General features: G+C 36.4%; 1 protein-coding gene across 5 annotated transcripts in view; it reads left to right on the forward strand.

Moving 5' to 3' along the window:
* The window catches only part of PIAS1 (protein inhibitor of activated STAT 1), a 220,618-nt gene that overhangs the window by 186,490 nt on the left and 16,906 nt on the right, over positions 1–17,222 (forward strand). For all 5 annotated transcript variants that reach the window (XM_082446540.1, XM_082446539.1, XM_082446542.1 and 2 more), the window contains exons 7-8: positions 304–409; positions 11,411–11,484. In XM_082446540.1, coding sequence (XP_082302666.1) covers positions 304–409; positions 11,411–11,484 — 180 coding nt within the window. The remainder of the gene's footprint in view (positions 1–303; positions 410–11,410; positions 11,485–17,222) is intronic.

The raw sequence follows: 17,222 nt of genomic DNA on the forward strand, positions 1-17,222 counted from the left end.
AATACAGAAGCATGACAGACCTGGCATTATCTCTTGAAAGTTGCAAAATTAGAACAAGTTCTTTTACTTTTCTACACTTCACTTTCCTCATCCATAAAAATAGGATTACCTCAGCAGCTTTTTGGTTAAGAGTAAATGAATTACCATTCATGAAAACACCTAAGATAGTGCTTGGCACACAGTAGGTGTTTTAAACAGGTGTTAATTTTCTTTCCCTATCATTGTGGGATTAAAATAGATGTACCTATTTACTTACGTATGTTGTTTGCTTTCTACATCTTTTTTTTTTTTTTTTTTTTCCAGAACTATTCCATGGCAGTATATCTTGTAAAACAGTTGTCCTCAACAGTTCTTCTTCAGAGGTTACGAGCAAAGGGAATAAGGAATCCGGATCATTCTAGAGCTTTAAGTACGTATGATAACCTTATTTTATTTATGCAGCTGAACTATTTTGGTAAAGGTTAGAATAGTGTTTTCTCAACTCAAGAAATTTTAGGGTTTATTTTTTTAACTAGAGCTTGTCACAGTGGATTAAAACACTGAAAACTTTGTTTTGTGAGCTACAGTAATTCAAGGCTTAAGAGTAGTTTTAGGGACTTCCCTGGCAGTCCAGCGGTTAAGACTCTGCGCTTCCACTGCGGGGGGCACGGGTTCGATCCCTCATCAGGGAACTAAGAGGCCACACATTGTGTGGCGCGGCCAAAAAAAAAAAAAAAGAGTAGTTTTAATATCTTTGTCATGACGTATATTTTATAATTTATATTTTACTGATCTTAAAATTAACTTTGTAAAGTCAGTACGTGAATACAGAAGAATATTTTACCAAAGCTTCATAAAAATAAATAAATGTTCAGGAATTCTAGGAGATGGAAAGGAAATCTTGGCATATATTTTACAAGAATTATTTTATATTTAAGGTTTATCCAGGAAAAATGTCCAAGAACATGTGATGACAACATCCCTGCATTAACAAAGTAAAAAGAGAGTCAGTGGGGTGGTAGATATAATAATGAAGTAGGTTCTGCTTTTAACCAGTTATGTGACCTTGGAAAGTCAGTCTACTCGTAGTCTGAATCTCTTATTCTTCATCTGTAACAAGAAGTTTATACCACATGATATCTAAAGCTCCTTCAAAATCTAGGTTCTTAGGTAGGAATAGCTAGATGGTTCCTTTTGTCCAGTTGAACTTGAGAGGTAGTAAGGTGCACATTGACTCTTCTGGCCTCAGTGTTTGAGGGTTAAGGCCAGAGGTTGGTGGCCTTTCCAAAGAGGTGAACTAAGTTCTTCCTTTATTCTCTTCTTTGTGAGAGATAGATGGCTTGGGGGATGGGGATGGGCACTTGGAGAACAAAGCTTTTACAGATGGGGGTTCAGTAGCTACCCTTTAAGGATTCTTGATGAGAGTTGATTAATGAAACCCACTATCAGATTTGTAGTTAGGAACATTCTGGTAGAAAGAAACTAAGGTAGTAAGACCACCTTTCCTTTTGCTTCCCTTTGCGACATAGCTTTTATCTCTTTTTCTAACCTGTTTCTATGCCAGATTAAAAGATCCCATTACCTCTGAATATCAGTATACCCTTAAGAGTTCATTGAAGGATTTTTCTGTATTAAAAGCGTCCTTTTAAAATTGCAAATATTCTGAGTCAAGAGGAGCACACTAGTGGCTAATGCCTCTGTAGGCATTCCTTGATAGACAGTGGAGAGCTAGAGGTCTGGTTTGAGGTCTAGGGGAGTGGAAGCACCTTTTGGCAAGGACAAGGAGATGAGTGGGGGATCCTGAAAGAAGAGGAGGGACAGACACCTGCTTTGAAGGAGCACACAAGAGAAGAATTTTTCTTTTTTCACATTCCATTCTTGGTCATTCTCCTGAGAATCTTCATATTTGCCACATAGTGTTAGAATTTCATTTAGTCAGAAAGTATTATGGAATTGTGTGAGCCTGTGTAGAAAAGGTCATACCAAGAAATAAAGCTGAAAGCTGATGAAGCTGTTATGTTGCATAATAATAATAAGGCAAGCTGTCTTTGCTCAAGCTGTAGACTCTTCTCCGCTTGCAGCCGTGGCACCATCTGGAGGGAGAGTGGGAAGGTGAGCCTAGAGTTTTTTTATTTACTAGAACAAACCACTGTTAGCCACTGTTAAGCAGCAAAAGCTACTTAATTCAAAAGCTGTTTATTTCGTCTCTAATACATCCTGGAGGTGGAGAGTAGTTGCAGATTGGGTTGGATTTTTGTGGCACTTTGTATCTTACCTTATTGGCTTGGGGAACCAACAAAACTTTAATTTGGATCCTACCAATAAAACATTTGTCATAATTGACTAAAGAACAGATTGTTTGCCTTTATGCTATCTCTAAAGAAATAACTTACCCAACAAATTAATTATGTAATTAAAAGATTGTGTGAAACAACTTGACAGAAGAAAATGTTGGTGGGTTTCTCAGATATTTTTGTAGAATCAAATTACCTACAAATGTGTTCATTGTAAGTCATTCTTAATCTTATCAATGAATTCTACTGGCAAAATTTTATTAGTCAAATCAGACGTTATTCTTGAAATAAAGTCAGAGGTATTTAGACTTTTCACAGAGAAATCCACGCTGATTCGTTTGATTTAGTAGATTTTTGTATTGCGGTTTCCGTCTTTGTGTAGAGTTGTCCCCTCACCACTATCACAAAACAGTCCTTTACTAATTCTTGGTCAAGTTCCTGTCTCCTCTTCTTTTTCCCTTTAGCAATCACTTTAAACCTTGGCCATACTTAAACAATATTCCCCCTCTTTCAACACTGTCCGCGCAAGAAAATTGGTGCTATAAGATGTGACTTCTCTAAATTGCCCATTTCTTCCTTAATGTCACATAACTACTTTTCAACTTATCTTCAGTTGTACCCATCTTTATTTATTCTCTTCAGTCTCAGGAGGAAATGTCCCGTTTCCTGCCCAAAGTTAATTTTTTTATTCATTTATTCTTCTCATTGAAGAAATTGTATTAAGAGTCTACTGTGTTCCAGGCACAGGAGACTGTAGCACTAAACAAAACACATACTGTCTCTGCATCCATCAGAAGTTTGCAGTCCAGTGGGAAAGACAGAATTAAATGATTGTACAGGCCATTAGTGAATTACAGTTGTGACATGTGTCTTAAAGAAGAAAGACGGGGAACTCTGGAGGTAACAGCAGGAGAACATAGTCCTCTCTGGTGCTGTGATGTTTAAGACAAGATTATAAGGATGAGGAGGAGTTAAGCCCCAAGATGGGAGGAGAATATGCCAAGAGACAAGGCCAGTAGAGTTGGAGTGGAGAGAACAAAGGAGGAAAGTGGCCAGAGAGATAGCCATGGGGTGAGTTCATATAGATGATACGAAGAGAGATGATAAAAAACCCTTAAAGGATTTTTAAGCAGAGTGGTACGATCAGATATGGGCAATAAAATGTTCACTTAGAAGACTGAATTGAAGGGGAGCTAGGCTGATGTAGTGAGGCCAGTTAGGAACCTGTTGTGCAGATAAGAGATGATGATGTCTTGAACTAAAGTAATGATGATGGAAATAGAAGTTGATGGTTTGAGAGGTGTTAAAGGGGAGAAGTGGTGACTACGTGTGGGGAGTGAAGAAAAAGAAGTGAAGGAGGAGTTTTAGGTTCCTTACTTACTAGGCACCAGCTTACATGGTAGTACCATTTACTGAAATGGGAAACAGTGTTGAAAAGATCCGGTTGCAGGCGCAAGATCAGAGTGCACTCTTGGGCTTTTGGTATTTGAGATGTCTATGAGACATACAGATGGAGATGCTCAGAAACAGTATTACGAGGCCTCTCTGCTCACTTATCTGCTCTCTGTCCTGTATTTTCAGTTCCTTCCTCCGCTCTATAGGCTCTTTCTGTCAACCTTCACTGTCGAGTCTTTTTCATCCTTTAGAAAATACAAAAGCAAGCTACTCTCTAGATAGAGATCTGTGTTCCTCCTGTTCTCATCCTAGTTTCTTCAAAGAGTCATCTACACTTCCCTTTCTACCTCCTCACTGCAACCCATTGTGAACTTTTAACTCCCATCATTCCACTGAAACTGCTCTTGCAGGTGTCACAAGTGACAATCTGATTACCAGATTTAAAGTTTTATCTTTTCAGTTTATGTCTTAGATATTTTTGCTGCATTTCATACCAACAGCTTTCTCCTTGAAATTCTCATCTCTATTTCTTCTCAGTCACTTGCCTTCAATGGATTCTCTTAAGGGTAGTATCCTAAATGTTTGTTTTCCCTGGGTTTTTGTCCTTGTTCTCTACAAGGACATACGTACTTTCCCTAGAGATAATCACATTTACTCTTGTGGTTTAAATTAGCACCAACTCCCAAATACATATTTTCATTCCAGACCTTCCCCTGAATTTCAAATGTAGACACACATAGCTAACTGTCTTCACTGAAATATACCACTGGTTCCTCAGATTCAAGTAGTGAAAACTGAACTCACCAAGTTCTATCAGACGTAAACCCTAAATATTTCTCAACTCTGTCGAGCTCTCTCTCTCCCTACCATCACTGACCTCATTTAAGCTCTCATATCCTGCCTTTATTTTAAAAACCTATTCTTGAATTATATATTCCTCTCCTTTCTTGGCCCCCCTTTTTATATCTCTCTTCTGGTAGCAATCTAAGTGATTAATACAGATCTAATCTTACCATTTCTTTGCAATCCATGGCTTCCTAACACCAATGGGATAAAAATTCCAACTTTTGTTAGCATGACTTAAACGTATAGCTTTCCATGGTGTGGCACCTGCTTATTACTTTCCAGTGTCATCTGTATTCATTCTTCTTCTCATTCTTTTTACTCCAAAAATAATGAATTCTTTTCTTTTCTTCAGTGCTTTGCCCATATTGTTCTCTGTGCCTCACACTTCCCTGTTACCTACTTTGCCTAAATTCTAGTTATCCTTCATGTTTCACTTTTTCCAGGAGGCATCTCAGAACCCCCAGAGTTGATGCATTGACTTTCAGCTAGTTTCCATTACAGCACATTAGAGAAGTATCTTTGCTCTCTACTAGACTATGAGTTCCTTTGGGCAGGAACTTAATCTTATCTTTTTGTGAATTCCTAGTGCTTAGCTCAGGGCCTGGCACATAGTAGATCCTCAGACTTTTGTTAAGTAAACTGATGAAAAGAGATCTTGAGTAAAAGATCACATCTCTGTGCCTCTGTTTTCTTGCTTATAAAATGAAGTATTGGACTTAATATGTTCAATTGTTTCCAGCCTTAAAATTCTAAAAAGGATAGAAATTTTTTTGAAAACCTGGAACAGCACTAATAGAACACTCTGTGGTGATGGAAATGTTCTATATCTGCACTATCCCGTGTGATAGCCACTAGTACTATGTGTCTGTTGAGTACTTGAAATGTGGTAGTGCAACTGAGGAACTGAATTTTAAATTTAATTAAATTTAAATATAGCCACATGTGACTAGTGGCTAACTCTCATAGCACATGACAACAGGGATTTTCAAAGATTAATTTTAAGTGTGGCTAGCTGTATTGTAGGTCATATAGTGAAATACTGTTACGGCTGCAGCTCACAGTGACACAAGAAAACCTGAACTCCTGAAAGACTTACCCGGTGTTGGTTGATGCAGCAGGATGAATATTGATGTCTTATTTTTATTTTTCACTTTCTTATGAAATTTAACATAGTGATTCCCCCCCCCACCTTTCTTCTTTTTTTAATTTTGGTTGTGTTTATTCAAGTATAGTTTACAAGCAGTAAAAATTCACCTGTTTAAGTGTACAGTTTGATGAGTTTGACAGGTGTATGCAATCATGAACTAAATGCCACAATCAAAATATGTAACATTCTTCACCCCAGAAAGTTCCCCTGTGGCCCTTTGCATTCTGCCTCATCTCCTTCCCCCAGTTCTTATAACCATTGATGTGATTTCTGTCTCAGTGGTTTTTTCTTTTCCAGAACTTGAAATCCCACAGCATGTAGCCTTTTGTTTCTGGCTTCTTTCACATAGTATAATGCTTTTAGGTTCATTCATGTAGTTTGCTCTTCTTTATTATTGAGTAGTGTTCCATTTATCTGTACTGTAATTTGGTTATCCATTTATCAGTTGATGGACGTTTAGATTGCTTCCAGTTTTTTGTTATCATGAATAAAGCTGCTAAAACATTTGCAGTTTGCATATGAATATCAGTTTTGTGGACATACGTTTTCATTTCTCTTGGGTAAATACTCAGGACTAGGATTGCTGGGTCACACGATAAATGTATAGAAAAGAGGTTGGCAGTTTCTTATAAAGTGCATATTCCATTTTTGCATTCCCACCAACAAGATTTGAGATTTAGAGTTTTTTCCCCATTCTCTCTAGCAGTTGATATTGTCAGGCTGCTTTGATTTTAGCTATTCTGGTCACTGTGTAGGTGATATGTCATTGTGGTTTTAATATGAACTTTTCTAATGACTAATGATGTTAAGCATCTTTTCATGTGCTTATTTGCCATCCTTATAGCTTCTTTGATGAAATGTCTATTCAACTTTTCCCTCCATTTCTTTTATAGTTTGTGCTTTTTGCATACTATGAAATCTTTGTCCAGCCCAAGGTCACAAACATTTTACTTCTAGAAGTTCTATTGTTTTATTCTTAGATTTAGGTCTACAATTTATTTTAAATGAATTTTTGTGTATGATGCAAAGTAAGCTTTAGAGGTTCATTTTCTCCCCATACAGATACCCAGTTCCATAACATTTGTCAAAAATACTAATTTTTCCTCCATTTAATTACCTTGACACCTTTGTCAAAAACCAATTGAGGGCTTCCCTGGTGGCGCAGTGGTTGAGGGTCTGCCTGCCAATGCAGGGGACATGGGTTCGAGCCCTGGTCTGGGAAGATCCCACATGCCGTGGAGCAACTAGGCCCGTGAGCCACAACTGCTGAGCCTGCGCGTCTGGAGCTTGTGCTCCGCAACAAGAGAGGCCGCGATAGTGAGAGGCCCGCGCACCGCAATGAGGAGTGGCCCCCACTTGCCGCAACTGGAGAGGGCCCTCGCACAGAAACGAAGACCCAGCACGGCCATAAATAAATAAATAAATTAAATAAATAAACCCAAAGTTAAAAACAAAAACCAAAACCTGTCATCTTTAAAAAAAAAAACCAATTGACCATAGATGTATGAATTTATTTCTGGACTCCATTATCTTCCATTGACCTACTTATCTATCCTTATACCAATAACACAGTCTTCATTACTAAAGCTTGATAGTAATTCTTGAAATCAGGTAGTCCTCCAACTTTATTTTTCTTTTTCAGAATTGTTTTGACTAAATACAGTATATTAAAAGGTAATACATAGGGATCAAATAGAGTTTGTTCCAGGAATATTAGGTTCATACAACATTCAAAAATCTATCAATATAATACACCTTCTCATCTCAGCAAACTAAAAAAGAAAAAATCATGTGATCATTTCCATAGATTCAGAAAAAGCAGTTGGTCAAATTCAATATCCATTCATGATAAAACTCAGCAAAATAGAGAGAAGGGGGCTGCTTCAATGTAATAAAGGGTATTTACAAAAAGCCTTTAGCTAACATCATATTTAATGGTAAAAAACTTCATCCCTAAGACTGAGAATAAGGCAAGAATATCTTTCTTAATGCCTCTATTCAACATTGCTCTTAAGATCCTAGTCAGCACAATAAGGCAAGAAAAAAGAAGCATATAGATTAGAAATGAACAATAATTATTGTCTTTATTTGAGGATGACTTCATTGTATAGAAAACATCCCAAAAAATCTACAAAAAAGCTGCTAAAGCCAATGTGTGAATTTAGCACGGTTGCAGAATACACGGTCAGTTTATAAAAATTGTATTTCTACTAGCTGTAAACAACTGGAAATTGAAATTCAAATAATAAGAATTTAAAAAATATGAAATACTTAGGAATATGTTACACAAAATATGTGCACGATTTGTATGCTGAAAAATATAAAACATTGGTGAGAGTAATTAAAATAAGACCTGAATAATGAAGAGATACATCATGTTAATGGATCAGAACACTCAGTATTGTTATTGGAGAAATGTCAGTTCTCTCCAAGTTGATCTGTAGGTTAAATTCAATCAAGATCCTAAAGTATTAAAAAGTATCTTTATAGGAAAGAATTGATTGAGTCTATAATGGCAAAGGTGAAAAGCGAGGCTTTTTTTTTTTTTAATAGAAATTTGATAAGCTAATTCTAAAATAATTTCAGAAAATTCTTTGACCTCTGAGAGAAAATAAACATATAAGTCACATTTTATTTTAAGTTGCGATAACTAATGTTTAGTATAATGTTAGGTTATTTTAAAGCATTTTATTTGTATTAACTCATTTAATCCTTAAAACAATGCCATGAGGTACTGTTGTTATTCCCATTTACAAGATGAGGAAACTGAGGCACGGAAAAGTTAAATGACTAAGGCTGAATTACAGCCTAGGCTGGCTTTAGATCCTGTGCTCTGAACCACTACCTCAGGTTACCTTTCCTTTTTCATTTTTTTTTCAAAGTACTAACACTGAACTTTGTTTTGCATAAGGCTGATATTATCTATCATATTGCTTCATTTAACTCGAAGTTTAAATAGATTAAAGTCAGTTACTGTTCCCATTGCTGTGTGCATGGTGGGTGTTAGGGAGTGGTTGGTGAAGACATGCAGAATGGTTAGTAATCACATTAGAATTCTATTTACATGTTTGTTTCGTATGGCAATTGTTTGTCACCTTTAAAAAGATACTGTTCGGGGCTTCCCTGGTGGCGCAGTGGTTGAGAATCTGCCTGCTAATGCAGGGGACACGGGTTCGAGCCCTGGTCTGGGAAGATCCCACATGCCACGGAGCAGCTGGGCCCGTGAGCCACAACTACTGAGCCTGCGCGTCTGGAGCCTGTGCCCCGCAACGGGAGGGGCCGCGATAGTGAAAGGCCCGCGCACCGCGATGAAGAGTGGCCCCCACTTGCCGCAACTAGAGAAAGCCCTCGCACGAACCGAAGACCCAGCACAGCCAAAAAAAATAAAAAAAAAAAAAAAAAAAAAAAAAAAGATACTGTTCGTTAATTGTATCTTTATAAGAAAGGTTGGAGTAAGATTGGGTCTATAATGGCAAAAGCATACTTTTCATAATTTACATATAATATTAGTTAGCATAAATGATATGATAACTATATTTTCCGAACTAAAACTCACGGATTGTGTGCCTTTTTAGATGTGATAGACAGCCTATGAGTTATATAGACTGTAAAATTTTTGAATTTCCAGGCCATAAAATGACTTTTCAGTCTGTCATCAGAATCACATCTGGAGCTTTTTAAAAACTGCTTATTAGTGTCCCTCTTCCCCATTTTGGTTCAGTGGGCAGTATAAGTTAGAAAGCTCTATAGGTAGTTCTGATGTGCATCTTAGTTGAGATCCACTAGCTTATGGAGGCAGTTGAATAGAATATCTAAGATTTGGACCATCTCAAAAAATTTCAGACTCTGTGATCATCAAATTTAATAAAGGCAGAATTCTTAATTCTTTTTTTCTTGAATGCAGGGATTTTTTTTTTCAATTTTTTTTTTTTAGTTCTTTTATTTATTTTTAATTTATTTATTTTATTTATTTTTGGCTGTGTTGGGTCTTCGTTGCTGCGCGCGGGCTTTCTCTAGTTGCGGCGTGTGGGGGCTACTCTTTGTTGTGGTGCGCGGCCTTCTCATTGCGGTGGCTTCTCTTGTTGTGGAGCACGGGCTCCAGGCACGTGGGCTTCAGTAGTTGTGGCACACGGGCTCAGTAGTTGTGGCTCGCAGGCTCTAGAGCGCAGGCTCAGTAGTTGTGGCGCACGGGCTTAGTTGCTCTGCGGCATGTGGGATCTTCCCGGACCAGGGCTTGAACCCGTGTCCCCTGCGTTGGTAGGCAGATTCTTAACCACTGTGCCACTAGGGAAGCCCAGAATTCTTAGTTCTTATAAATAGTTACCAGTTCAACAGACATCTGGAATTATTCTTCCTTACCCAAGTACTTTTCCCCTTTCCATTTTCTTGTATCTTTCTTTCCTTCCTCCCTCCCTCCCTCCCTCTCTCCCTTCCTTCCTGTCACATTCAATTGTGCCTCAGCTCTGAAATTCTATGATTGACTCCACAACTACTCCACTTGTGCCCCCTTACACATCTAGACTTTAAAGTTATTGTGGAACAGCTTCTAAAATTACTGAAATATTACATTTAGGCATTTCCAGTCTCACTTCTGTGCTGAAGTTTAATTAAAGTTCTGAGGTTTTCAGAAGTAACAGATGTCTCAGGTTTTCAGATGAGAAGTATAAAGGTCCTTGTTATGTTAGACTGACTGAGAGTAACAGAACAGCTTTAAAAGTAAAATTACCAGTGCCTCCTCTCTTAAGAACCATAGGAAATTTGAACTGAGAAGATGTAGAGATTATCTAGTGTAGGTTGTTATCTTCCAAGAAGTAAAATTAAGCTCAGAGAGGAGGACTGACTTGCCCAAGGTAACATAATTAATTAGGTTATGGATAAATAAATATAAAACTCAAATAATCATATGGTAAAAAAATCAATTGAACTTTTTTCTTTTTATAATTTGAAATTAGAATTAATGTGTTTACAATAAATGTTTGCATTATGTGAGCATTATAAAAACTTATACGTGTTAGTTTTATAGTTGTTTTTTATTAGTTTCTTTTAAAATAATATTGTCAGGGCTTCCCTGGTGGCGCAGTGGTTGAGAATCTGCCTGCTAATGCAGGGGACACGGGTTCGAACCCTGGTCTGGGAAGATCCCACATGCCGCGGAGCAACTGGGCCCGTGAGCCACAACTGCTGAGCCTGCGCGTCTGGAGCCTGTGCCCCGCAACAAGAGAGGCCACGATAGTGAGAGGCCCGCGCACCGCAATGAAGAGTGGCCCCCACTTGCCACAACTAGAGAAAGCCCTCACACAGAAACGAAGACCCAACACAGCCAAAAATAAATAAATAAATACATTTTAAAATAATATTGTCATAGTTTAAAAGAAAGAAAATCTTTATCCAGTATCTTAGAGTTATAAAAGGAAGATGGTCTGCCATCAGCTGAATATATTAACCTGCTATATAAATTTCCTTTGTGTTAGTGCAATGCAGTTTTTGTTTTGTGGGTGAGAAATAGGAGACTTACAGGAAATGTAATCAGTCTATAGATATACAATTGTTTTCCTTCCTTTGCTTATTGTAGAGATTATGAACCTTATAATTGTTTTTATCTTTTCTTTCAATTGATTGGAAAATAATTGAGCAGATTATTTTTTTGTTCTTTTTTTTTAAGTTCCTCATTCTTTTTCTTATGTTGCATCAGTGATGTATCTTTAATAAACTTCTTCTGCTTGTTTGTTTTCTCTTTGGTGAATGTCAGTTAAAGAGAAATTGACTGCGGATCCAGACAGTGAAATAGCTACAACCAGCCTGAGGGTTTCTCTACTGTGTCCAGTAAGTGTTAACTAATATTTGCTCTCCAGGAGGCTTAATATACATTTTCTTTGGTTATTAAGTATTTCCAGTCTTTAACAAGTTCTGTTAAATTGAAACATGCCCACTTGTTTGTTAGAGTTTATGAAAAGTAAAAGACATCATGTAGTCTTAGGATTTGAAATCTAAACAAATTTATGTCTATAAAAATTTTCTACTCTTAGTAAGTTATATTTAAATATTGCTTGTGGTTATTAAATGACTTTCTCTCAGACTTAAGTGTAAAATCTCCACATAATGCATTTTATTGTCTTAGTATATTTATTAAAATTTCATTTTTTAAAATAGTATACTTCTGAATAAAAATCTGGCCATGATTATTCACACATTCAATTTAACCATTTTGCCAACAATGACTGTAACAATTAAAAACTATTCTATTTAGCCTGAAAAGTTGAATTGGTTATGCATATAAAAATCAACTAGAAATATTTTTAAACCAGAAAATGAGATCAATTTCAGTCATTTCTACAAAATAAATATAAGGCTCAAGACATACCAAAGGATTAAACTGGTAGTGAAAAAGTTTCCAAAAATGTGTTAAGGTTTATTTCTTAACTAGTTTGATGTCAGGTCCACCAATAGTAGGAATGGTAGTTGAATGATGCTTTCATACAAAAATATGTGAAAAACTGAGAGTAAATTACTTTGATATTTTGATTGCCTTTTGTTCTGTAATTAATCAAATTAATCATATTTAAATTGGGGGAGAAAGTATGGAAAATAAGAGGACTCAGCTCTTTCCTGATTTGCCAGGATTGTTCAGGCAAGCCTGATATTGAAAGCTTTTAATATTGAAATCCTACTAATCTGAGATGAAGTTATTTATTCTTAAACAAAAATTAAGTGTTATTTGTCTTATATCTTAGTCTTCTATAATTTATAAAACCTCAAACAATATGAAAAAGTCATTAGCTCATGAATTAGTTTATAATAGAGTACTTTGCATAGCTCTTTAAAAAAAAAACTTTTTTGTTTTATAATTGCTAAGAGAACTCCTGTTCACTATTAAACATCTATAAAGTACAGAAAAAAATACAGTGAAGTTAATAAAAACCACCAAATGTATAATTTTGTATATATCCTTCTATCTTTTTATTCCTTACTATAGCCAGTCATTTTTATAGGGAAAGTATTTTGACTCCAGGCTTTTTATATTATTACTTTAAATTTTTAAATTCTTTCCCAAATATATAATGCAGTCATTGACAGAACTAAAGGGAGAAATAGACAGCAACATAATGATAGTAGTAGACTTCCATACCCCACTTTTGGTTATGGATAGAACAGCCAGACAGACGGTCAATAAGGAAGCAAAGGACTTAAACAACACTGTATGCCAATTGGACCTAACAGATATGTACAGAATACTGCACCCAACAAAGCAGAATACACATTCTTCTCAGAACACACAGAACATTCTCCAAGACAGAGCACATGTTAGGCTACAAAACAAGTCTTAATTTAAGATTAAAATCATTATAAAGTATCTTCTCTGATCACAATGTGATGAAACTAGAAATCAGTAACAGGAGGAAAACAGGAAAATCCACAAACATGTGGAAATTAAACAATACATTCTTAAACAACCAATGAGTCAAAGAAGAAATCACAAGGGAATTTAGAAAATATCTGAAGACAAATGAAAATAAAAACACAATATACCAAAACTTACAGGATGCAGCAGAAGAGGGAAGTTTATAGGAGTAAATGCTTACATTAAAAAAGAAGAAAGATCTCAGATCAACAACCTAATCTTATACCTCAAGAAACTAAAAAAAGAAAAACAAACTAAACCCAAAGTCAGCAGAAGGAAGGAAATAAAGATTAGAGCAGAGATAAATGAAATAGAAAATAGAAAAACAGTCCAAAAAAATCACGAGACCGGGGATTCCCTGGTGGCACAGTGGTTGAGAGTCTGCCTGCTACTGCAGGGGACACGGGTTCGAGCCCTGGTCTGGGAAGATCCCACATGCCACGGAGCAACTAGGCCCGTGAGCCACAACTACTGAGCCTGCGCGTCTGGAGCCTGTGCTCCGCAACAAGAGAGGCCACGATAGTGAGAGGCCCGCGCACTGCGATGAAGAGTGGCCCCTGCTTGCCGCAACTAGAGAGAGCCCTAGCACAGAAACGAAGACCCAACATAGCAATCAATCAATCAATCAATCAATAAAATCTTTAAAAAAAAAAAAATCACGAGACCAAGAGTTGGTTTTTTTGAAAAGATCAACAAAGTTGACAAATCCTTAGCTAGACTAAGAAAAAAAGAGGGAAGACTCAAATAGCTAAAATTAGAAATGAAAGAGGAGACATTATAACTGATGTCACAGAAATTAAAAAGATTATAAGACACTACTGTGCCAACAAATTGGATAACGTAGACGTGGATAAATTCTTAGAAACACATAACCTAGCAAGACTGAATCATGGAGAAATAAGAAATCTGAACAGACTTATAACTAGTGAGGAGATTGAAGCGGCAATGAAAAATGTCCCAACAAAGAAAAGCCTAGGACTCTATGGCTTCACTGGAGAATCCTACCAAACATTTAAAGAGGAATTAACACCAATCCTTTTCAAACTCTTACAAAGAATTGAAGAAAGAATATTCCTAAACTCATTCTGTAAGGCTAGCATTACTGATCCCAAAACTACACAAGGACACAATAAGACAAGACAAAATGAAACAAAAAAACCCCAGAAAACTGCATACCAGTATTCCTGATGAATATTGATGCAAAAACCCTAAACAAAATACTAGCAAACTGAATTCACCAGCACGTCAGAATGATCATACACCAGACCAAGTGGGATTCATAGCTGGAATGTAAGGCTGGTTCAGCATACAAAAGTAAATCATTGTAATATACCACATTAACAAAATGAAGGACAAAAACCACATAATCATCTCAATCGATGCAGAAAAAACTTGACAAAAACATTTGACAAAATTCAACACCATTTCATGATAAAAACACTCAGCAAACTAGGAATAAAAGAAAGCTTCCTCAACATAATAAAAGCCATATATGAAAAGCCCACAGTGAACATCATACTCAATGAGGCAAGACTTGAAAGCTCGTCCTCTAAGGTCAAGAACAAGGCAAGGATGCCCACTGTCACCACTGCTGTTCAGCATAGTACTGGAAGTTCTAGGCAGAGCAATTAGACAAGGAGGAAAAAAAAGATTGGAAAGGAAGAAGTAAAATAATCTCTGTTTGCAGATGACATGATCTTTTACGTAGAAAACACTAAAGATTCCACCAAAAAATCCAAAATATACCTGTTCGAACTGAATTCAACAAAGTTGCAGGATACAAAATCAACAGTCAAAAATTAGTTGCATTTCTATACACTAACAGTGACCAAACTGAGAAGGAAACTATGAAAACAGTCCCATTTACTATAGCATCAAAAAGGATAAAATATTTAGGAATAAGCTCAACCAAGGAGATTGAAAAATATAAAACATGACAAAAAAGAATTCAGAGAAGATAGAAATAAATGGAGAGATATCCCATAATTACAGATTGGAAGACTTAATATTGTTAAAATGCGCATACTACTCAAAGTGATCTGCAGATTCAGTGTAGTTCCTATCAAATCCCAATGGCATTTTTTGCAGAAATACAAAAAAAAAAAAATGCTTAAATTTCTGTGGAATGTTAAGGGACTCTTGAGTAGCCAAAACAATCTTAACGAGAACAAAGTTCGAGCCCTCACACGCCCTGATTTCAAAACATCCTACAAAGCAGTAGTAATTAAGATGGTGTGGTACTGACAGAAAGGTAGATAATATAGACCAATGGAACAAAATAGAGAGCCCAGAAACAATATGGTCAAATGCCTTTCTACAGGAGTGCCAAGACTACATAATGGGAAAAAGATGGTCTCTTTAAACAAATGGCATTGGGAAAACTGAGTATTCACATGCAAAATAATGAAGTTGGACCCTTACTTTACACCGTATATAAAAATTAACTCAAAATGGATTAAAGATCAAAACCATAGGACCTTAAACTGTTACGCTCCTAGAAGAAACATGGGGGAAAGGCTTCAGTTGAATCTGGCAGTGACTTCTTGGATATGACACCAAAAGCAGAGGCGACAAAAGCAAGGACAGACCAATGGGAATACACCCATTGGTCTTAAAAACTTAAACTTAAAAACTTAAAACCTTTTCTTGCCAAAGGAAACAGTTAACAGAGTGAAAAGACAGCCTAGGGAATGGGAGAAAATAATTGAGAATTTTATACCTGGTAAGGGGTTAATATCCAGAATATATAAGGAACTTCTACAACCCAACAACAACAACAAAACAAACAACCTGATTAAACATAGGCAAAGGACTTGAATAGACATTTCCCCAAAGAAGGTATACAGATGGCTGACAAGCACATGAAAAGATGTTCAACATCGCTAATCATTAAGGAAATGCGTATCAGAATCACATGAGATATCACTTCACACCCATCAGGATGGCGCCTAGCAAAAAAATCAGAATATGACAAGTTTCAGTGAGGATGCCACAGACACTGGAACCCTTGTGGACTGTTGGTGGGAATGTAAAATGCTGCAGCCATTATGGAAAAACAGTATGGAGGTTCCTCAAAAAGTTAAAAATAGAATTAACATATGATCTGTCGATTCTTCTGGGTATATATCTAAAAGACTTCAAAGCAAGATCTTGAAGAAATAATTTGCATACCCACGTTCGTCACATTATTCACAATAGCCAAAGGGTGGAAGCAACCCAAATGTCCATCAAGAGATGAACAAATATGGTATATATACATACAATAGAATATAATGTATGGAACATGAAAAAAGAAGGAAATCCTGTCATATGCCATGTGGATAAACCTTGAGAACATTACAATAAGCAAAATAAGCCAGTCACAAAAGCATAAATACCGTATGATTCCACTCATGAAGTATATAAAGTAGTCAAAACCATGGAAGCAGAGAGTAGAAAGATGGATCCAAGGGCTGGGGAGGGCAAATTAGTGGGTGTAGAGTTTCAGTGTTGCTAGATGAAAACGTTCTAGAGATCTGTTGTACAACAGTGTGAATATACTTAGCATTACTGAATTGTACACTTTAAGATGGTTAAGGTGGTAGGTTTAATGTTAATGTTTAGTGTTTTTACCACAATAAAAAATATTGGCCGGGGGAACATGGGGTGGATTCTTAAGTAATCAGATGTTATAACAGACTATGGTGTAAAGGAATGTGGTATTTTTTAACATTTAGAAAAATGGTTCACAGACCAGCTAAGTGGAGGGTGGGAAGAAGACAAAGTTTTTTTTAAAGGTATATACCTATCATACCCTCTTTCCTCCAAACACCTATTTATCTACCCTCCCCCTTGACATGATTCCTTGCCGCCCCATTCCATTATAAAACACCAGTTCAGAGAACATGAGAAATTTAGGAACGTGCATAAGCTTCATTTTCCATTCAAATCACTGGAAGGAGTCTTGTTTTTCTGCAGTCTCATTTTAAAAGTGTTTACAGTTGTGCTAATATATATGATGTTTATATTATTTAACATTTATATGAAGCATTTATTCGTATAAATAAGGACTACAATATAAATCTTGATGTTCTTATTTGTATAACTAGTTTTGAATTTCATAGTTCAGGTGATCTTTATATTATTAGAAAATGTTAATCATGTTTTGCTTGTTGCACCTCTT

This window comes from Balaenoptera physalus (assembly GCF_965194825.1).
Source record: "Balaenoptera physalus genome assembly, chromosome: 2".
Taxonomy (NCBI): Eukaryota; Metazoa; Chordata; class Mammalia; order Artiodactyla; family Balaenopteridae; genus Balaenoptera; species Balaenoptera physalus.